We start from the raw sequence: 21,331 nt of genomic DNA, 5'->3' as shown, positions 1-21,331 counted from the left end.
GTGCTGGGCACCGTGCAGGTGCCGAGCGCATCCCTCTGTGCTGCTGGACAATGGGAAAACCACCTGGGAGCTGTTGGAATCAGCCTGGCCGTGCCAGGCAGCGCAGGGCACTGGAGATCCAGAGCCTCCATCCCGCGGGGCAGCAGCCCGGCGCTGGCGGCGGATCCCGTGGGACACAGCGCGTCCAAGCAGGATGTCGCAGCCACCGATCTCCCTCTTTACATCTCCCGCGCCAAGTCTTCTTAGTCCTCGTGTCCCGTTCACTTAACCAGAAAACTCGGGTAGATTATGTTGTATTTTTTACAGCTGACAAGTCCATTTTTCCCGGATAATGCTTGTGACCATAAGGTATTTGAGGCGTTAATGAAGCATACGCCTCGCGGCTGAAGCAGATTAAGATAAAAATCTCATCACGGCGTTACAGCGAGCAGAGCCCTATGAATATTGCAAAGGGCGCCGGCTCCGGTGTGCGACGAGGGCGCTGCGGGCGGCTGCTCCTCATCCTCCACCACCGGCATGGAGGCACCGGGGCCGCTTTCCCACTGGGATCGCCCTAAGACATGAGCAAGGGGCCCTGCCACGCGGGACTGGGATCTCTCGGCCCTCGTGCATGCGCCAGCAGCGCTTCAGAGGCCGGGAAGAGCCATGGACTGCGCCGGGAAGAGCATCTCCAGTGGGCACAGGGAGGAGATCCTGCCCTGGAGAAGCTGCGATGGGCTGCGGGTCCAGCCCTGCGTTCCCAGGACAAGAGGGACACTTGGGAGATGGTCCCGCAAAGGGCTACGGGATGGTGAAGGGATTGGGAGCGTCCCTGCCCGGAGGAAGGGAAGGCCGAGAGCCGGGATGTGGAGGGGCTTGGGGAGCCGAGCGAGGGCGGCGCTCGCAGGTTCCTGCAGAGCGAAAGCAGTGATTTATCCCGAGCGCATCCTGCCCGCAGCGAGGGGACCTGTCTCCCGGGAGCTGCCGCTCGGCCTGGAGCAGCCATCGATTTTCATGGGTTTTTGGAGAGTGCAATGAAGAGAGAGGAATCCACTCGATAGCGAGCGGCGGCGCAAAGGGCAGGCGCGGGGCGGCCGCGAGCGTGACATTTCCCAGGAACGCGGGAGGCTGGCGGAAAACAGGGAGCGAAATGGGTCGGCACCGAAGCAGCCGTTGAGCCACATCCTGGGGCCCTTCCGGAGGGAGGGAGAGGCCATAGGGAAAGCCCGGGAGGAAGAGTGGCCACGCTGGGCTTGTCCCTGCGCCGCGGTCATGGAAAAGCAGCTGCTGCTCCAAGGAGCCGCTTCCTTCCGAAGGGCTTTGCGTGGCTCCGTGTTCCTCGGGGTTTGCTCTGATGCCAGGCAGCTCTTTAATTAACCCAAAAAGGCATAATGAGCTCATTGCCCGCACGTGGAAGCTACATAAGCTCAGGCTACAAATAAGGCATGAATTTTTCACAGAGAAGAGAATTAAGTACCTGAGGAAGCGCGCGGATGCGAGGCCCAGGCGGCGCCTCTGTGAACCACGGGGTTTTGCCCCAAATCCCCTTTCTTTGGCCAGCAGGGCCAGCCCAGGCACCCTGGGCTAGGCGCCTTGCCGAGTGGCATCTCTCTGGTGACCAAAAACACGCAGATTGCTCCCAAACCCATCCCGGTTTCCATGCGTTTGGCTTTGTCACCTATTTGGCATCTGGAAAAGGACGGGGTGCCCAGGGGTGCTGCTTCATCTTCCCCCCACCATGGGACGTCCCCTGTCCGGGGATGTTTCCGCAGGGGCATGAGCAAAGCGGGGGTGTCCAAGGCAGGGGAGCATGGGAGCTGCGGGAAGCTGGGCTCGCAGCCCCTGGGAAAGGGGCCGGCTGGGAGCAGCGGCTCCGGGAAGGGCCCGTCCCGGCGCAGAGGGACACACGCTTGGGACGCGCTGCTGTCCCCTTGCAGTGGCAGCAGCCCCTGGCACTGGGGACATCTGCCTGGCCTGTTTAAATCAGAGGTTGTTGCTCCTTCCGCACACATGGGCAGAGCGCGTCCTGCCCCAGCCCTCGCTGCCCCTTGGGCCACACAACAGCCCCTTGGGCAGCAGCAGAGCGGCCTCCACGAGCCCTGGCATCAAGGGGCAACGGCTCTGGGCAAGCTGGGCCCTGTCCTGCCGCTGCGACGCCCGTGGGACATCATTCCCACAGACCCGAGTGCTCCTCTGGGAAGAGCCGTGCGGCTGCCCCGGCACAGCCCCTCGCCCAGCCCTGGAGCTTGTGACGGGACAAGTGAACGCGGTGCCCGGTGATCCCAGCGCGGTCTCGCTTTAATGGGAGCCGGAGCGCCGCGCGGCGCCGCGCGGGGAGGTCCCTGCTGCACAGGGAGCTCCCGGGGCTGCCGGGCCGCGCGTGGCCTCGGGGCGTGGAGGAGCCAGACAAGCTCCGTGCCCGGATGGATCCCGCTGGGATCGTGCTCCTGACTCGATCCTTCGGCTCTTGTCACCATCCCGTGGCTCTGAGCATCCCTGCCAGCCTCCGAGACGGATGTCCCCATGCCGGAGGTGGCCCGGGGCTGCCAGCCCTGCGGGACACACCCAGGCACAGGCTCCTCGGCTCTTCCCGGGCTCCCTACGCCCTAGGGACGGGCTGCTCCTCTTCGTCGCCTTCCGGAGCTGCTTGCTGCGATGGCCGTCCCTGCGCTGTTGCCGACCTTCCCTCTGCCGAGCGCACGGCGGGGCGGCTCCTCGGGAGCCCTCCGGACGCCCGCGGTCGGAAGCGCACGGAGTCGCCCACACCGGCGTCCCCTGCGGGGACACAGGCAGGGAGGACACGTGGCGCAGGACGGCTGTGCCGGGGACACCCCGCGGGTACCATGCAGCCCTGCCGCATACCGGGGCACGCAGGGCTCCCCGCTGGCGCCTCCCGCTCCGCGCTCTCCGCGGCGCCGTCCACGGCCCTGCGCCGCCGCTGCAGGATGGAGTCCAGCTGCCTGTCGCGCCCCTTCCCGCTGCTCCGGCGCCAGCCCGCGGCGCCGCTGCCACCCCTCGTCCTGCGGCTGCCCCTCGCCGCGCTCTGCGGGAACAAGGGCACGTGGAGACCCCGGCACCGCTGCCGCCGGTGGCTCCTGCCGCCCCGCACCACTCACCAGGATGCTGCACAGCTCCAGCGCCGCGCTCCGGCGCTTGCCATCCGCTGGGCCCTGCGGAGCGCGGGACCACATGGCACCGTGTCCCGTGGGTGGCGGAGCCCGTGCTGCCACCAGCTGCGAGGCACAGGGGTGCACAGGGGTACCTGGCACCGGGGTGGCCGCTCCGCGGCCGGCCGCAGCACCACGCCGCTCCGGATGCGCTCCATCATCTCCTGCACCGCGCGTGCCTTGGCCTCGTCCGCGTTCAGCTCTGTGTGCACGGGGATGGAGTGGAACGAGGAGAAGGCAATGAGCGCCCGCCGCCCCTGCCGCCCCCCACGCGCCGCCACTCACCATGGGGCGCCTTGGGCTGCCCCTTCCTCCGCCGGATCGCGGCCAGAGGGCTGTGGGGACACAGCAGCGTGAGCCCCCATGCCTTGGGGGCTGCAGGAAGCAGAGTGCCACCAGGGCTGGCACCGTGTCTGCACTGGGCACCCTCTGTGCCCCCAGGCAGCAGCTGCAGCCCCTGTTACCCTCCTGAATCCCAGCGATGTCCCCCAGCCCCAACACCCCCATCTGGCACTTACTCCACAGGCACCGCGGGCGGCGGCGGTGGCAGTGGGGGCGGCGGTGGTGGCACCGCGGGCACTGGCAGCTCCTCCGGTGCCCTCACTGCAAGGGAGGACGCAGTGAGAGCGTGGGGACAGCAGGGACAGTGGGGACAGCGGGGTGGCGCAGGTCTCCTGCCACCTTTCTGGTCCAGCTCATCGAGGCGCTGCTGGGCATCCTGCAGCCGCTGCTGCAATTGCGCCCGCTCCCGCTGTGCCGCATCCAGCGCTGCCCGCGCCTCATCCAACTCCTCCCGCGCCGGCCGCGCCTGCAGCTCCTCCTGCAGCGCCTGCACCTGCGCGAGCGCAGAGGGGCCCGACGCCATCGTGATGGGCGCCAGGGCGGCGTGCAGGGTGCAGAGGTGCCCCGTGAGCACCCTGGGCACGCAAGGAGCCCTACCTGCCGCCGGTGCTCCTGCTTGGCCTCGTCGAGCGCGCGCGTGAGGCTGCCCACGTCGTCGAGCGCGCGCAGCAGCTGCGCGCTGGGCGCTGCGCTCTGCAGCAGGATGGCGCTCTGCCGCTTCGCCTCCTTCTTCTCTACCAGCATCTGCCCACGGCCGCGGGATCAGCCAGGGATGGACCCTGCAGCGGGAGCCTCCGTATCCCCCCGCGCGCGGAGCCGCCACCAAACCTGGTGGGCGAAGGCCTCAGCGTGCAGGCGCAGCGCCTGCTCCAGCTCCAGCTGCTGCACAGCCTCGCGGTAGTCCTGGCTCGCCAGCTGCGACACTGCCGGCAGCGCCGAGGGCTCCAGCAGCCCCGCGCGCGCCAGCCCCGCGGCCAGCGGGATGGCACCGCATGGGCGCCACGAGGTGTGGATGTTGGGATGCATGGGGCTGATTGGGATGCACTGGGACATGCAGAGCTGCACTGGATTGCACAAGACTGCGTTGGGCTGCACTAGGCTACCCTGGGACACACTGAACGGTGTTGGATTGTCCTGGGATGCACTGCACTGAGCTGTACTGGGTTGCACTGGGATGTACTGGGCTGGAGTGGGTTGCACCAGGCTGCACTGGGATGCAACGGGCTGCACTGGCTTCCATTGGGATGCATTGAGTTGCACAAGGCTGCATTGGGCTGCACCAGTGTGTGCTGGGCTGCACTGAGTTACTGAGTGGGGCTGCACTGGGACATGCTGAGCTGCACTGGACTGCACCGGGATGTGCTGGGCTGAGCTGTGTTACACCAGGCTGCACTGGGATGCAATGGGTTGCACTGGGATGCACTGAGTTGCACCAGGCTGCATTGGGCTGCAGCAGGGCACATTGGGACACACCGGGCTGCACTGGGATGCAGCAGGCTGGCTGCTGCCGCAGCGGCGCTGCTGGGCCGGGGGCTCCGCTCACCTCTCTTGAAGGACGTCAGCGCACGTTGGTTCCTGTCCAGCACCGCACGCAGCGCCTCCTTCTCCGCGCTCACCCTCTCCAGCTGCAGCAGGACACGCTGCTGGCGCCGGGCCCAGGCCCTGCCACCGGAGACCCCCCTGGCACCGGGACGAGCCCCGAGCAGGGCCCCGGTACCTGCTCCTGCAGCTCCCGGTTGCGGCCCTGCAGCTCCTGCACCTCAGCCGCAAGACCCCTGTTCTGCGCCAGCAGCCGGGAGAGCCGCTCCTGCAGGTCTGGGAGCCAACGTGGGAGAAACGGGTGGGAAAAGGGGAGGCCGCTCTGCCGCAGAGCCCGCAGTGGCACAGCAGGAGCCGCCTGCAGCAGGCCCTGGATGGGCGTTAACTCTGGAGCAGAGTGACGGCCCAGCCCGGAGCTGAGCCCAACAGCAAGCAAGGCAGCTGCAAGCAGCTTCAGGCAACAGAAACTCCAAGCACAGAGAAAGAGGATGGAAAAAGAAGAAGTTAGGGCAGCGGCGTTTTCATTTCATCTTTTTTTCCCCTCAGTATCATTTTCTCTTTGCTAACGTGCCATGAGGCCAGGACACCGTGCGAAACGCAGGCGCAAAATGAGGTGAAACCAGCCCCGGCAGCCGGGCTGGGGCTGGCGGCGGCCAAGGGAGGATGCGGTGCCCTGGCCGCCCATCTGCCGTTTCTGCAGAAAGGGACGGGCTGCCGCCCTCGCACGGAGCCTGCGGCCGGCGCCAGCCCGGCTTCCTCCTCAGCTTGCTGCGCTCGCTCTGCTCAGCCACGGGCAGTTTGGGAGTAATTTAGGCAATGCCACGATCGCTGTTAGTTATTTCCATGAGGTGGAATGGGGCGTCAGGCGGGTGCTGAGCGTGCGCCCAGCAGCGATGCTCTCCCCATCGCCCGGGGGCAAACTCAGGGCTGGGAAATGCACCGGAACCCAGGGCCGTGCGGGAGCTTGGAGCCGAAGCGGGAGCCCCAGCTGGTCTCACCTCGGAGCGGCTGCTCGTGGAGCGGGCCGGACACAGGGCCGGCGGCGGCGACGGGCGGCTGCTCCGGGCCGGGCGGCAGCGCCAGGCTGAGCCGCTTGAGCTGCACGTTCTCCTGCTCCACCTGCAGCGAGACGGAGCCGGCGCCACTCGCGCCCGGGCCGGGACTGCAACCCCGATCCGCCCTGCCAGGTTGTTTTCTCCAACCCAAAGTGCCTCTGTGCACACGAGTTGCAAGCTCCGAAGGTCAAGTGACCGCAATGTCCCTGAGAAACGGGCTGCCAGGCTCGGGAAAGGGGGGTAGAGGCAGCCAGGCATCCCAGCTGCAACTCCTTGGGCAGGAACTGCCAGCAAAACCCATGAGGAGTCACTGCCCTTTGGAAATTTTGCCATGTACAACTAGAATTCCAACTGCAGCCCCGTTTCTGGCTGAAAAATGACAAGTTTCCGCCTGGAAATATTGTGGAAATGTGGCCTCACAAAGTCTCCAAGGAGCAGCGCGTGGGGTCTCCCGTCCTGGGGACATCCCGAGCGCTCTGATCCTGGCGCCAGCAGGAGCCCGGGAGCAGGATGCTCCGGGGCAGCGCTGGGCTCTCCTCAACTCTTTTGCCCGTTTCGGCAGGAACTTGCACCAAAAAGGCAGGGCAGGGGCGCGGACGCAGGGCTCACCTGGGCCGCATAGGCCTCGGCGTGCTGCCGGCACGTCTTCTCGATGTGCACCTCGGCCTCGAGCGCCGCCAGCTCGGCCAGCAGCGCCTGTGACGCTGCGCGCGCAGCGATGGGAAAGGGGCATGGAAAACCTGCCTCCCAAGGGCACATCTCCTGGGGCCGCTTTGTCCCACACTGAGCTGGTCCTGTCTCCAGGAGGGGTGCCAGGAGCTCGCTGTGTGCCCACAAGGACAGGCTCACCCTGCTCGAACTCCTCCAGCCTCTCCTTGGCCTCATCCATCTCCTGCACGAGGTCCAGGTGCTGCTGGGGGGCAGGAGCGGGGAAGGAGGGGACGTGGCAGCGGCACCAGGGGACCACAAGCCATGTCGGGGAGGGCAGCAAGCCCGGGAGAGGTACCTGTGCCGCGGCCTCCTCTGCCTCCTCGGAATCCTCCTCTTCCTCCTCCACCTCCTCTTCCTCATCGCTTTCTGACTCCAGGATGGCTGCAGGGGAAGCGAAAGCGCTGTCCAAAGCTGCTCCAGCAGCAGGGTCCCGCACATCCTCATGCCCTTCCCCATCCCGCACGGCTGGGAAGGGCTGGGGATGCGGAGCCTCAATGGAGGCTGAGCGTGGGGAGGCAGTGCCGCCCGAAGGCCCTTGCCGCAGGACCAGCCCGGTTCGGTCCTTGAGAAGAGCCCAGGCTGGTTTCCTGCTGGCAGGGCTGCTAGCAGTAATTTGTTTTTTTTTTAAGAAAAAGGCAGTGTGGGCATGGACTCCAAGGGCATCCAGAGACCCCAGAGTGCCTGTTGTGGAAGTGCCCATGAAGGAGATGGCTGAGAGAAGAGGAATGGGGCATCCAGCAGGGATGGGCATGAAGCAAAGGGTAGGAATAGGAGGCTGGAGAGCCCGAATTGCTGCTTGCACCATGCGGAGCCCCCTCGAGCAGCCCCTGATTGGGATTCTGGGCACGAGCTGGGGGACAAGGTCACTTACCGGCTCCCTTCCCGCTTCAGGGCTGTTCCCAGAGGCTGGGCAGGAGGCGGGTGATCCCGGCCCAGCAACACCCCGGATTGCACCATCCGTTCCCATTCTCCGCACGGGACATGCCCAGGCTGATGTGGGCACTGGTGCCAGGGCACGAATTCGGCCCTTGCCAAAGTTCATTCCCATAGCAGCTCTAATCCAGTGGGGAATGCGCTTGGGAATCTAAATCCAGCCCCTTGCCCTGCTCCTGGTTTTAATCCCCCCGTTCCGCTGCCAAGAGCAAAGCCAGGCCACACGCACTGTGCCACGGGGCAGAACAGACAGACCGACACACGCGACGGATGGAGAGACCCCGCGCGCCCCCTCTCCATGGGCAACCGCCCTGGGCACGGGGCAAACGCTCCCCTGCCATCCCCCGTCAGGGTGCCCAGAGGCCACGGTGACGGTCACACGCCCGCTGCGCCCTCCTGGGAGGTGCCGAGGGGGTCTCACCTGCAAGCAGCCGCGCACTGTCCCCAGCAGCATCCATGGCGCCGAGCCGGTGCCTGCGGCTCCACGGAGCTGCCCTCGCTTCCCGCCCGCCAGAGAAGTGAAACCAGCCCCGCTCCCGGCCCCGCGCAGACTCCGGGGCCCCGGGGACACACGAGAGCGTGGTTCCTTTTTGGCCATCAGCTGCTTTTATTGGACGGGGCAGAGGGGCTGGGCACTGGTGCAGGGCGCTCGGCTGCGCCTGCAGGTCCCGTGGGTGCAGTGGGGCCGGGCCCACGCGTGTCCCCGCCGCGGGCTCAGAGCGCGGTGGCGTCGGGCGGCGCGGCGGGCGCGCGCGGCTCGCGCGGGTAGAACTCGGCCAGGATGCTCTCCGGGATGCGCTTGAGCAGCTGCCGCGGGAAGACGCGCAGCAGCTGCCAGCCCAGGTCAAGCGACTCGAAGATGGAGCGGTTCTCGTAGGGCCCTGCGGGGACACAGGGGTGGCCGTGGGACGGCGCTGCAGGACGGGGGCCGCGGGGGGCAGCGGGCGCCGTGCTCACCCTGCGCGATGAACTGCTTCTCGAACTTGTGCAGGAACTCGAGGTACAGCAGGTCGTCAGGCGACAGCGCCTCCTCACCCACCACCGCCTTCATGGCCTGCACGTCCTTGCCGATGGCGTAGCAGGCGTACTGCGGGGGACAGCGGCCATCAGCACCCCTGGGGCGCTGCTGTCCCCTGCCCAGACTCCCCATGCCCGCCAACTCCTCACCAGCTGGTTGGAGACGTCGCCGTGGTCCTTCCTGGTCATGCCCTCGCCGATGGCCGACTTCATCAGGCGGGACAGGGAGGGCAGCACGTTGATGGGGGGGTAGATCTGCAGGGACAGGCAGGTTCAGCAGGGTCCCCCAATGTCCTTGCAAAGACGGGGGATTGCGTCAGGACCCACCTGTCTGTTGTGGAGCTGCCGATCCACATAGATCTGCCCCTCCGTGATGAAGCCGGTGAGGTCAGGGATGGGATGGGTGATGTCTGCGGGGGACAGGAGAGGTGTCACAAGCAGGCACACGTATGTGAGGTGCAGGCAAGCACGCACAGCTGCTTCCGTGTGCTTGCATGCACACAGGCTCCATGGTATGCATGTACACGCACACCACATGCGTGCATGTATACCCTGTGCATGCATGCTTGCACCTGTGTGTGCACCTGTGTGCTACATGCATGCATATGTGCACCACAAGTGATACATGCACCCAGATATGATTACCTGCACCACGTGCATGTGTGTGCACCATGTGCATGCATATGTGTGCCCATGCATGCATGCATGCTTGTCCCTATGCATACACCCATGCATGCTTGCACCTGTGTGTGCCGCTTGCACACACATGTGCACACAGGCACCCCTGCCTTTGAGGTCACTCAAAAGCCATTTTTCATGCTCATGTGCTGCCCCTTTGGAGGATGCACAGGGCTTGTTTGGGGACAAAACCCAAGGCAGACAACGTCCTCCAAGGCTCCTGCAGGGAAAGCTGCAGAGATGCCGCCACGCCGGACGCGCTCACCATCGTTGGGCATGGTGAGGATGGGAATCTGCGTGATGGAGCCGTTCCTGCCTTCCACGCGCCCAGCCCGCTCGTAGATGGTGGCCAGGTCTGTGTACATGTAGCCGGGGAAGCCGCGGCGCCCGGGCACCTCCTCCCGTGCCGCCGACACCTGCGGGACGGGGCCGCGGTCAGGCGCGCGGTGACGCAGGGCACCGGCTCTGCCCTCCTCGTGGCACAGCACTGACCTCACGCAGCGCCTCGGCGTACGAGCTCATGTCGGTGAGGATCACCAGCACGTGCTTCTCGCACTGGTACGCCAGGAACTCGGCCGTGGTGAGTGCCAGGCGCGGCGTGATGATGCGCTCAATCCTGCGATGGGACAGGCATCAGTCTGCATCCCATCCCGACGTGGGAGCAGCCCCTGGCACACGGGGACACACATGCACACATGGCCAGGATTGCACATGTGCAAACATGCGGGCTTGCATTCATACACACACGCATGGAGGCATGCATGTGCATGGAAACACATGTGCATGCATGGAAACGTGCACACACATGTGGGCATGCTTGCACACATGGGTGCATGGAGACACAAATGTTCATGGAAATATGTGCACACATGCACAGATGTGAGCATGCTTGCACACATACATGCAGGGACATGTGCATGCATGCATGAGCACATACACACAACTATGCACACATGTGCATGGACACGTGCATGTGTGCACACACAGACATGCATTCATACGCATGCAGGCATGCACATGCATAGCCAGCTGCATCCCTAGGGATGAGGAAAAGGAGGAGGCGGAAGAAGCAGCACTCGCTCACGTGGGGTCGTTGGCCAGGTTCAGGAAGAGGCACACGTTCTCCATGGAGCCATTCTCCTCGAAGTCAGCCTTGAAGAAGCGGGCGGTCTCCATGTTCACCTGCACATGAGGAAGGAGAGCTGCAGCGGTGCTCAATGCCCGGCGCCGCGAGCAGCATGGCCAGCGCCTGCCCGCTCACCCCCATGGCGGCGAAGACGATGGCAAAGTTGTCCTCGTGGTAGTCCATGACATCCTTGGACTTCTTGACCAGGCCAGCCTGCCGGCAGATCTGGGCAGCGATCTGCAACCGGACGGGCGAGGGCGTGCGGATGGGGAGCACCGGGATGGGGACCACGGCACGGGGACGCAGGCACCCACCTCGTTGTGCGGGAGGCCGGCAGCCGAGAAGATGGGGATCTTCTGGCCGCGGGCAATGCTGTTCATGACGTCGATGGGCGAGATGCCCGTCTGGATCATCTCCTCGGGGTAGATGCGCCCGTGCGGGTTGATGGGCTGCCCTGCAAGGCCAGGCAGGTGCCGAGCGGCCCCAGGCACACGGAGCCAGGGGCGGCCCGGGGGCCTGTCCACTGCCCGGCCTCACCATTAATGTCCAGGAAGTCCTCGGCCATCACGGCGGGGCCGCTGTCGATGGGCTTCGCCGAGCCGTTGAACACCCGGCCTGCAACGCGGGACACAGCTCGGCGTGGGGCCCGGGGACACCACGGGGACCAGCCAAGCCTGCCATGTACCCCCAGGGGGCATCTCCCCGGACACCCGAGCACCTGCCGTGTCCCCAGGGCTCTCGAGGGGTCAAAGCCTCAGCCCAGCGAGCAGCTAAGGGTGCCATGGGGTATCCCACCTGATGCAGGTGCCCTGCAGCACTGGGTGCAGCATTGGGCATCACCAGGGGCAGATGAGCAGGCACTGCACTGAGCATCACTGGGTACCAAGCTGTCACTGGGTACCACACTTGGCGTCACCGGGTACCACACTGGGCATCACTGGGTACCAAACTGTCTCTGGGTACCACACTGGGCATCACTGGGGTACCAAACTGTCACTGGGTGCCAAACTGTCACTGGGTACCACACTCGGCACCACTGGGTACTGCACTGGACATCACAAGGGGGCAGATGAGCAGGTACCATAGTGGGCATCACCAGGTACCGCACTGGGCATCACTGAGGACCATGATGGGTTCTGCCCTGTGCAAAAAAGAGGCCCTAGACCCCAGTGTGACTTTGGGAACATGTAACCTGGACGGTGGTAGCACAGAGCAAGTGCAGGTGGCACATGGGGAGCACCCAGGCGCCCGGGGCCCTCTCCATGCCCCAGCCACTGCCTGTCCCCATGGCCAGAAGGGCTGGTCGAGCACAGGGCATTCACACCAGCTTGGTGCTCGCCCCACTTCATGGGGCATGGAGGGGATGTCAACCCCAAGTCCCCAAGCACAGGCAGGATTTGTACCCTTGCCACCTGCAGAGCATTGCACCAGTGCAGTGCCATGCACCCAGCTGCACCCATCCTCAGCCCAGCGGGGAGCTTACCGAGCATGTCTTCGGACACGGGCGTCCGGAGGATGTCGCCGGTGAACTCACAGGTCGTCTGCTTGGCATCAATGCCCGACGTGCCCTCGAAGACCTGTGGGCATGAGTGTCGCCTCTGGGGGGGGCCACAGAGACCCAACGTCCCCGTCCCGCCAGCAGCAGCCCCGTCAGCAGCTCCATTGCGGAGAGAGCGGCGCTAATTAACCCACGGAGCAGCCCGGCCGCTTCAGAGCAGCCTGACCGCTTGGCCTTTCGCGCCGGGCTAATAGGATTAAGCGGGGAGCGCGCGGTGGCTCCACAGCGCAGGGCCCCGAGCCGCGGCCGCGCGCGCCCGGCCCGCGCCGCTCACCTGCACGATGGCCTTGGAGCCCAGCACCTCCAGCACCTGCCCGCTGCGGCAGCTGCCGTTGGGCAGCGTGAAGTTCACGATCTCGGCGTACTGGGCGAACTGCAACGGGTGCACAAGCGCGCGGGGGTAACGCGGATGCCACCCGGCATGCGGCACCCGGCATTGCGCTCCCAGGGCTCCGTCCCCACATGTGTCCCCATGGCTGGAGGGACCGAGAAGGGCGGCAGAGGGGCGGGGACACATCCTGCTATGGGGACCTCGGGCCATGATGGAGAAGCAGCTGGTTCCTGTTAGTACCCAGCACCCTGCTCCTGTGCAGCACCCTCACCCTGCTCTGTCCCAGCACCCTGCTCTGTCCCGGCACAGGATGCACATTCCTGCCTATCCAGGGATGCTGTCCCCATGCTGGCCATCTCTAGCCGCTCGCCTCCACCTATGGCACGCGCTGCTCCTGGGCTGCGGGAAGCACCGGGGACATCCAGCCCCACAAGCCCAAGCGGGCCGTGTCCGCTAGAGGTCACTTGCCAAAGTGCCGATGGCCTTTCCTGCTTTCCCAGGAAAAGCGTTCCCCCTGCTCTGTGCAAAGGCAGATGTACCAGTGTGGGGCGGCCACTGTGGGGTTGCAGGGCCTGTGGCCAGCAGGCACCGTGCTCGGTGATGGCATCGTGGGGACAATGTGGCCGCGGGTGTCCCGAGCAGCCCCGGTACCGTGTGTGACTCACTTCCTCGGCAGGGTGGTTGGGACAGGGACAGGGACAGGGACAAGGACAAGGACAAGGACAGGGCAGTGGTTACTCACCGCACAGCAGCCTCCACCAGGCCAGCGCACTTGCAAAAGGCAACCACAGTGGCCAAGGAGCCCAAACTCATGTGCACATGTGCACATGTGCAGGTATGCACGTGCGCATGCACATGCGTACACCTATTTCAATACACATGCACGCACACACCTCCACCTAGGTGCATGTATGCACACATGCATGCACATATTCACACGCACGGGTAGACACACACACTTCCATGCACATGCATGCACATAAGCACACACACTGCTGCACATGTACATGCACGTATGCACACCCACTTCCATGCACATGCGTGCTCTGGCATTCCTGCATGCTCACACACATGCCAAGGTATGTGTGCGTGCTCAGACACACACAGAGGCACATTCCCGTGTGCACTGCCCCATGCAGCCCCAGCCATGCCGAGCCCAGGCTGCGCTGCTCCCCTTGGAAGAGGCTCTGCTGCAGCCTCCGTCCGGAGGAGGGAGCTCGGCACCCCGGGAGGGGACAGGGATGGGGACGGGGACGGGCCACGCTCCCCTGTGCAGCTCAGCCCCCTCACCTTGACATTGTCCAGCACCACGAGGGGCCCGTTGACACCGCACACGGTCCTGTAGGCTGCAGGGGGGGGGACACAGGGGACAGTGTGAGCAGGCTGAGTGCCCACGGGACCCACACCATGTACCCAGCACCACTGCCCGCTCCAGCCCCTCTTGGCATTCAAAGAGGGGGGAAATGTCAAGAGAAAATGATCCAGAGCTGCTTGTATGGGATGGACTGAGGGACTTTTCCCCATCCACACCTTGTCCCCAAAGGATGTCCCTCTGGGAACACGCAGCTAGCAAAAGCCAAGGCAAGCGAAGGGGCAAACGCAGCCCAGTGCAGGGCTGACGCTTGCCAGGACAGCGAGCTGGGTGCATCCTGCAGGAAAAGCATCCGGAGAGCGCAGGGACCTGCCTCAGGTCCTGCACCTGCCCAGCCCCAGGAAGGTCCCAGCACAGGCAAAGGCAGCTCAGAGCCATCCCGCGGGCACCGGCCAAATGGGGCCAAGCCAGGGTCCGTCTGGACCAAGGAAGGAAGTCACCAGTGGGGCCACCACGTGCAGCTGTCATGGGGATGCTGCTCCACACCCCCATTTGAGGAGCAGGACATCCACAAGGAGCCCTGCAGGTGGGTGCTGGGGTGATGGGCACAGCTGCCAACCCCCATGGCAGAGGACCTGCCCACTCGGTGGCTTTGCTTTTGGTGGCAAATGAGGTTCCCAAGGGATGCTGAGGCTGCCAGGGACAGACCCCAAGCGGCAAAGCCACCTGGGAAGTGAAACATGGGGAAAACAAATGGGAAACAGCAGGTTTCCAAGTCCAAATGAGCAGAGGAAGGTCCCAGGGCGCAAGGGTCAGCGAGGAGCTTCGCAGGTGCTGCGGAGCGGGGCCAGTGGCGCAAGGGGCTCCTTGATCATCTCCGCGATGTGTCAAGCGCCGTAACGCCTGCCATGGCGGGGCCGCCGCCACTGACCCTGCACGGCCCCTTCGGGCTTCCCCCTGCCCTCGCCTCTCGCTCCGGCCCCTCTGATTTCCCCATGATCCTAATAGGATCGGAGAGGCCTGGCCAGTTGGCGAGCGGGGCCTCCCGGCAGTGACCGCGGCCATGGGTGGTCCCCGGTGCCCATCCCACCAGCCCCATGGCCAGGGCTGCCTGTGCAGGGCCACCAATCCGGCCGCCTTTGTGCCCTTTCTTCCCAAAGTGACCATCCCGCCTTTCATTCCCCTTTCCTGGCTTCTCCACCAGCATCCACCCGCCCTCCCCCTGCAGGGTTTTGTTGGGCTCTTTTCTTCGCTCCCCAGCCCCAGCTGTTGGGAAGCCACCCACAGGGGACACGTTTTTGCCACCCGTTCCCCTGAGGACACTGAGACCATGGAGTTGCCTCTGCCCAGAGTCTCCGCGCCAGGTTTGGTGCTTGCAGGAGACCTTGGTGCACCATGTCCTTCCTCTCCATCATCATCATTTTGGCTATGTTGGCCGATGGTCCCAAAGCAGCAGTTGTCCAACCAGAGAGGATGGGCTAACTGGGAGAAACGTCCCAGGAGAACACCAGGGCAGAGGAAACGTCCCCAGGACAGGAAGCTAAAGCCAAGGGCTGCAGACAAGGGGTCTCCTCCAGCCTTGGATCCCCATCAGCCAAAGGCCATCGGGACCATCCAGCGAGGGTGCCCAGGGGACACCACTGAGCTCCACTCCCCAGAGCCCCCCACGGCCAAGGGGCCGGGCACACATGATGCTGAAACCCTCGCTGCTTCCTAGGGAAAAGGGAGCCGCACGACATCCGAGGAAGGGAAAGCGCTGGAGGAGGAGGAGAGGGAAGGGCAGCGCCAGCGGGCAGCGAGGCAGGGCGAGCCCCAGCTACCGGAAAGCCCTAATTCGGATAATTAAGGCGCTGCAGAAGGTGTCGGGGTGGGTGGGCCGGGCGGAGGGGCAGCACGGTCCGTCCGGAGGGGCGCGCGGCGCGCGGGGCCGGAGCAGGAGAGAAAAGAAAAAACTCTTTCAACCTGGCCTTTTGCACACCCCCGTCCCCAAATTCACAGCTCCTGTCACTTGCAATCTCCATTAGCCCGGCGCTCACGCACTATTAACTCCCGCGCGGAGGAGGGCCCCGAGGGGGGGGACCGCGGGCTGAGGAAATTGGCCGCGATGACAAAGGCGCCGCGACCCAGCGACACGGGAGCACTAATTGTTTCCACCCATCCTCTTCCCCCTGCCTGGCCGGCCAGGGCGGCTCCTCCGGCCGGGACGGCTCCTAGGGCTCTGCTGCAAAGTGCCCGGTTCCTGCCATGGACAGAGGGATGGACGGACAGACTGAGGGATGAAGGGATGGCAGCAGGGAGACGTCCCAGGACGACCTCAGGAAGGATGTGCTGGCCCAGGAGATACTTTTTTTCCAAGCCCAGCAATTGCAGGGTGAACCTCGTGGCCCCTGCCCTGGTGGATGCCCTACATGCATCTCCTGCACCTGGAGGGAGCACCCAGCACCCCATGGGCGCAGACAGAAGTGAGTAGGTGCAGAAAGCCCCACTCCAAAAAAAATCCTCTGGCCTTGGTTTGCAAGGAGGAAACCCAGCACCAAGCATCCCAGCACCAAGCTCCCAGCACCCAGGAGGACCGGCTCCATCTAGGAGAAGGTCTCTCCCAAAAGCTTGTGAGCTTGGAGGAGCCAGGGCTGAGCAAGCAAAGCCAGCGCCAGGGCCTGTCCCGCTTGCAGCCAGGTGACACTGCTTTTGGTGGTACCCGGTACCATCTCCTGGTGGCACCAAGGGAGAAGGCTCCGCTTATAGCTCAGTGACGCCCTGGTGCAAAGCAAATTCCAGCATCCCACCGCTCTGGGGACCTGTCGCGGGACTGGAGCAGCAGAGCTGGTGATGGTGATGGCGATGGTGATGGAGATGATGATGGAGAAGATGGAAAGAGCAGCCCGGAGCTGCCTCCTCGAGCCCCGAGGCTCCAGCCGCCGCCTCCCTCTCCACGCACTCCGCAGCATCCTCAGGCAGGCAGGGCTGCCAGGGCCGGGCGCTTTGCTGAAACTTTTCCGACAGTCCCTAGGCAGCCACTTGTCCCCCCGCCACAACCTGCCCATTGTGCGATGTGTCAGTTTGTGCAGCGCTGTCAAACGCACGGGGCCGCCAGGGGCCGTGAAAAGCGCGGTGGGGGGCCGCGCGCTATGCCACTAATTAGGGCCCGCGGCCGCGGGTTCCCATACACACCTGCACGGTCATGTGAGGCGCGCAAAGAAAGGCAGCCGCAGCCAAGCGTGAAGCCGGCCGGGCCGCCGAGCGCCGGGGAGGCAGGGGGGGAAACGCAGGAAAAAAGGGGAAAAAAAAAAAAAAAGTGATGACGGCCTCGCTGTCGCTCTTGTGGTCGGACGAAACAGGGCTGGGGAGGCAGCGGCCAGACCGCATCCCGGCTGGGCTGACGGTTTCCCATGGGCGGGAAAAAAAGGGAAAATGCGGAGCTGGGCAGCTGCGGCACTGCCAGGCTCGAGATTCTCCCAGAGGCTTCGTGCTGCCTGGGATGCGGCCTCGGAGCAGCAGCCCCCACCTTGTGCAGGAAACTCTTGGCTTCCAGTGCCTTGAGCTCCGTGCAACTCACTACCATGTTTCGGAGCAATGATGCTAAAGCAACTCAGTTTTGCTGATAATGAGCCAATTCGATGCATGCGCGGCGAGCAGCTCTGTGCAACAGACATGAGCCAGGAGACAGCCTCTGCACCACCCATTCAGACCCTTAGTGGCAACAAGAAGCCCAGGGAACCCTGGCTGCAAGAGGGACGTGACATGAGGGGACCTGGTGTCACGGGGCTCAGCGTGGGGGCCACGTGCCACGGGCAGCATTATTTGCTGCTTTTATTATCCTTTTTTAAAAAAGGAAAAAAAAAAAGTCTAAAGATGGGTCAAGCCAAAGGCCAGGAGGTGATAAGTGCTTCTCCCACTCGCTCGTGCTAATGGATTCGCGGCGCTTGGGAGCAGCTGCTAATACCTTGGCCGCCTCTCAGGAGAGCCGGCGCCAGCCGAGCGGAGCAGCGCGGGCAGCCCCGGCCCCACTCCGGGCCCACGGTGCTCCCGGCCCACGGCCGGAGCCGGAGCCACACGGGGGATGCAGTGCGGGAGCCGCCTGACCCACTTGCATACATTAGCCACGTCGGCAAGGCCACGGGCCACCTCTCTTGGGCCTCGACCTGCCAGTGGTGCATGTGCTGCATGGGGCAGGGGGACACGGGCAATGCCCCAGGTATGCTCATGGCATGTGTGCAATGCTCTGGACATGCTCCTGGCACACATGCAATGCTCCAAACACGCTTCCGGCACGCATGCAATCTCCCAGGCACAATCCTGGCACATTTGCACTGCTCCAAATATGCTCCCAGTATGTGTGCAATGCTCTGGACACGCTCCTGGCATGCGTGCAATCCCCCAGGCACAATCCTGGTACACATACAATGCTCCAGACATGATTCTGGCACACGTGCAATGCCCTGGACACATTCCTGGTACGCGTGCAATGCCCCAGACACGCTCTCAGCACATGTGCAATGCTCTGGACATGCTCCCAGCACTTGTGCATGACCCCAGACACACACCCGGCACATGTGGAACACCATGGACATCTTCCGAGCATATACGCAATGCCCTAGACATGCTCCTGGTGTGCGTGTAATGCTCCAGCACGCATGCACTGTTCTGGGCATGCTCCCAGCACGCATCCCACTGCAGCCCCAAGTGACTGAAATCCCCTGATTTGGGATAAAATCCAGCTTCCTCTCTAAAAACCAAGCAAGGTACAGGGCAGTGGTGAGGGCAGAGAGAAAGTAGCTCGGAGATGAGCATTTTTCCCTTGAAAAGCCAGTGCGGTGACAGCAGCTTCCTCCGGGATTTGCAATGGGGCTGGCTGGGAGCTGGGGGACATGGGGCTCCGAGGAGGCTGCAGCCGGAGCCCCCTCAGATGCAGCAGAGCCCTGAGGTGCCTTCAGCCCTGCCCCCTCCTCCTCCTCCCGGCTGCCTCTGCAGCTTCCTCTTTGCAAATGTTCCTGGGCCGGGAGTCCCGGTCAGCCCTTCCCAGGGCTGCTCCCGCTCTCCCTGTTGACAGCAAACAAGGGCAGGCGGCAGCAGCCTGGGCGCAGCCGGCTCGGCTCGGCTCGGCTCGGCTCGGCCCTGCCTGCCCAGAGCTGCCCAGATGGGGCCGAGGCCGCTGGGCGAAGCCCTCACCACCGTCCTGACCTTGCAGCGACAGCAACACACTGCCCTGTGTCCTTGGCACTGCCAGGGCCGGGATGCAGCGCGAGCTGCCCCGAGAAGGGTGCCAGGGACCAGCACCGAGCTGCACGCGCGGGCACAGGGACAGGCAGGGAGAGACCTGTGTGTGCTGCAGACACACGGCTGTCTGCTTGTCACCAAGCACCGTCATGCATGCCAGTCAGTACTCACAGGTCCCTCACCCCGCAGCACCCACACATCCCTGCTGCGGAAAACACGGTGACCAGCAAGCACCTCTGCAGCGACCATGGGGCTGCTTTGTGTTTCAGAGACCCTGCTCAGCCCCTTCCCATGGCCATGCTCTGCGCAGAGCCCGCGAGGTGGGCAGGATGCCCCCCTTCTGGAGGCCGGTCCCCATGACCCCCAGGATCACCCCATCACCACCCTTATGGGACATACAGCCCCGTGCACCTGCATCGGAGACCCCAGCCTCAAACACGCGCAGAGGAGGGACCAGCTCCGGTGCAGCCCCCGCTCTCCCCAGCCCTGCCCGGGCTGCAGCCACCCCCAAGAGAGGTCCGAGCTGGGGACAGTCCCCGCTGTCACCGGCTCGGGGCTGCCGCCTCCCCGCAGGGACCCGGCCGGGCGGCCCCGCGCCCCCCGCCGCACTCACTGAGCCGGGCGCTGTCGCCGTAGCGGCGGGTGGCCGCGTGCACGTGCTGCAGGTGCTCGCGGAGCCCCAGGCCGCCGGTCCCCGCCGCTGCCACCTGCCCCGTCGCAGCCATGACCCGGCCCGGCCCGCCCGCCGCCAACGCCGGCCTTTTGTACCGGCCTTTTGTACCGGCCCCCGCCCCGGGCCCGGCCCGGCCCGGCCCGCAGCTCCCGGCCGCGGCCGGCTCCGCTCGCGGCTCCCCGGGCCCCCCCGGCCGCCCGTGTTGACCGTAAATAGCGCGAGCGGCAGCGCCCGGCCCGGCCGCGGCCCTCACCTTGGCGGCGGGGCTGGAGGGCGCCGCGGGGCGGCGAGTACAGGGAGAGGTGGAGGCCGGGAGAAAGGGAAGGGGCCGGGGCGACGGATGGGGAAGGGCTGGGTGGGGGTGAAGGGGGCCCGGTGAGCAGCAGGGCTGGGGTTTGGGTTGGAGCAGGGGGGCTGCAGGACCAGGGTAGGGGGAGGATTTGGGGCAGGGGCAGGTTGGGTGCAGGTGGGTGTGCGGGTACCCCCTCCCGCCAGCTGGGTGGGCGCTGGGGACAGGATACCGCACGTCTTCCTCCCCAAATCCCCCTTTCCATCCTCCGGGGCTGCACCCGGCCACACCAGGACTATTTTTCAGCCTTCTTTTATTGACACTGCTTCCCACTGGCGCAGCCTGGAGCCGGAGCGGTGCCGGCAGCTGGGCAAGCCGCGAGCAATGCAAGAGGAGGCAGCAGGAGGCAGGACATCACTTTTATTAACCAGAAGAAACCATGAGAAATCACATCATCCAGCAAAGTTTTACACAGGGTACGTTTTTGTCCATCTCCGGCTTTGGGAGCTCCTCGCGGGCAAGCCCGGCCTCAGAGAGCCTCCGATGGCAGCTCGTCCTGGCCACATCCCGGCTCTTGCCATGGGCAGCTGCGTCCAGGAAAGAGGAGAACCAGGGGTGCCACCTCCTGGCACCCGCCACCTGCCCCAGTTTCCCCTCCTGGGGACAGTGATGCCACCCAAGTGCAGCAGAGCCATGCGGGTAACGGCCGCTCGCTCCCATAAAGTGCTCTGGGAGTGATCCCATCCATAAATACTATAGCATAGAAACACTTGATTTATAAAAAAAAAAAAAAAAAAAAAAAAAAAAAGAAGCCTTTTTATAAAAGCATTTATTCTTTTTAAATATTTCCCTGCAAAACAGTGGGGGGAGAGGGGGCACTGGGCTGATGGCCACACACAGATCTGGCACAGGGCTTGGAAACCCCTGGATTGCCCAGGGCTAATTGATATTATTAATGATTCCTCTGCACCTGGTGCCAGAAATGCACGGGATTTATGTGCCTGGGGCTGCCCCTTCCCAGGGCTTCTGCATTACTTGGATTTCTTTCTCCCTGGCTTCCCAAAATAACACGTTTGCTCTAAAAATAAACAGGGTGGCACCACCAAGGGGTATCCCAGCCACCGCAGGGCTTCCCGCTGAGGTGATGCCACCTCGAGGTGATCTCCCTGCAGGGCATTCCACCAAGGTGATGCCGCCACAGGGTGTCCCACCAAGGCAATGTCACCACAGCGCGTCTTACCAAGGTGCCACCACTGCAGAACATCCCATCCAGGCAACGCTCACACACATCGGGGCCAGGCACCCCAGAGGGGCCCCACTCTGCCCCTCTGTCCTGTGCAATGTCCCAGTGCGTTGCCCACGGTCCCCAAGGCCACCTGCAGCCCTGCAGGACGCGCTCGCTCA

General features: G+C 64.4%; 2 protein-coding genes across 2 annotated transcripts; both read right to left on the bottom strand.

Moving 5' to 3' along the window:
* Positions 1–2,578: 2,578 nt before the first annotated feature.
* Positions 2,579–8,184, bottom strand: LOC148594435 (shootin-1-like). The gene is made up of 15 exons (XM_088526514.1): positions 8,148–8,184; positions 7,089–7,174; positions 6,932–6,992; positions 6,692–6,786; positions 6,026–6,146; positions 5,206–5,303; positions 5,032–5,113; positions 4,317–4,411; positions 4,086–4,232; positions 3,828–3,981; positions 3,665–3,749; positions 3,418–3,481; positions 3,242–3,346; positions 3,096–3,149; positions 2,579–3,022 (listed from the first exon to the last, which is right to left on the bottom strand). Exons 1-15 carry the CDS (start codon positions 8,182–8,184, stop codon positions 2,579–2,581), a joined length of 1,728 nt encoding a protein of 575 aa, XP_088382640.1.
* Positions 8,185–8,440: 256 nt separating this feature from the next.
* On the bottom strand, positions 8,441–19,690 carry ATP6V1B1 (ATPase H+ transporting V1 subunit B1). Its single transcript, XM_088526513.1, has 14 exons — positions 19,579–19,690; positions 13,727–13,782; positions 12,380–12,478; positions 12,031–12,124; positions 11,085–11,162; positions 10,862–11,001; positions 10,683–10,784; positions 10,506–10,603; positions 9,914–10,037; positions 9,687–9,837; positions 9,071–9,153; positions 8,894–8,998; positions 8,684–8,813; positions 8,441–8,607 (listed from the first exon to the last, which is right to left on the bottom strand). Exons 1-14 carry the CDS (start codon positions 19,688–19,690, stop codon positions 8,441–8,443), a joined length of 1,539 nt encoding a protein of 512 aa, XP_088382639.1.
* Between the last annotated feature and the right edge of the window lie 1,641 nt (positions 19,691–21,331).

This window comes from Tinamus guttatus, unplaced genomic scaffold, assembly GCF_059628265.1.
Source record: "Tinamus guttatus ecotype Peru unplaced genomic scaffold, ASM5962826v1 Tinamus_guttatus_pri_ptg000247l, whole genome shotgun sequence".
In the NCBI taxonomy this organism is placed as follows: Eukaryota; Metazoa; Chordata; class Aves; order Tinamiformes; family Tinamidae; genus Tinamus; species Tinamus guttatus.
Note: the sequence above shows the minus strand (reverse complement) of the source record. Positions and strands in the feature narration are given on the sequence as shown.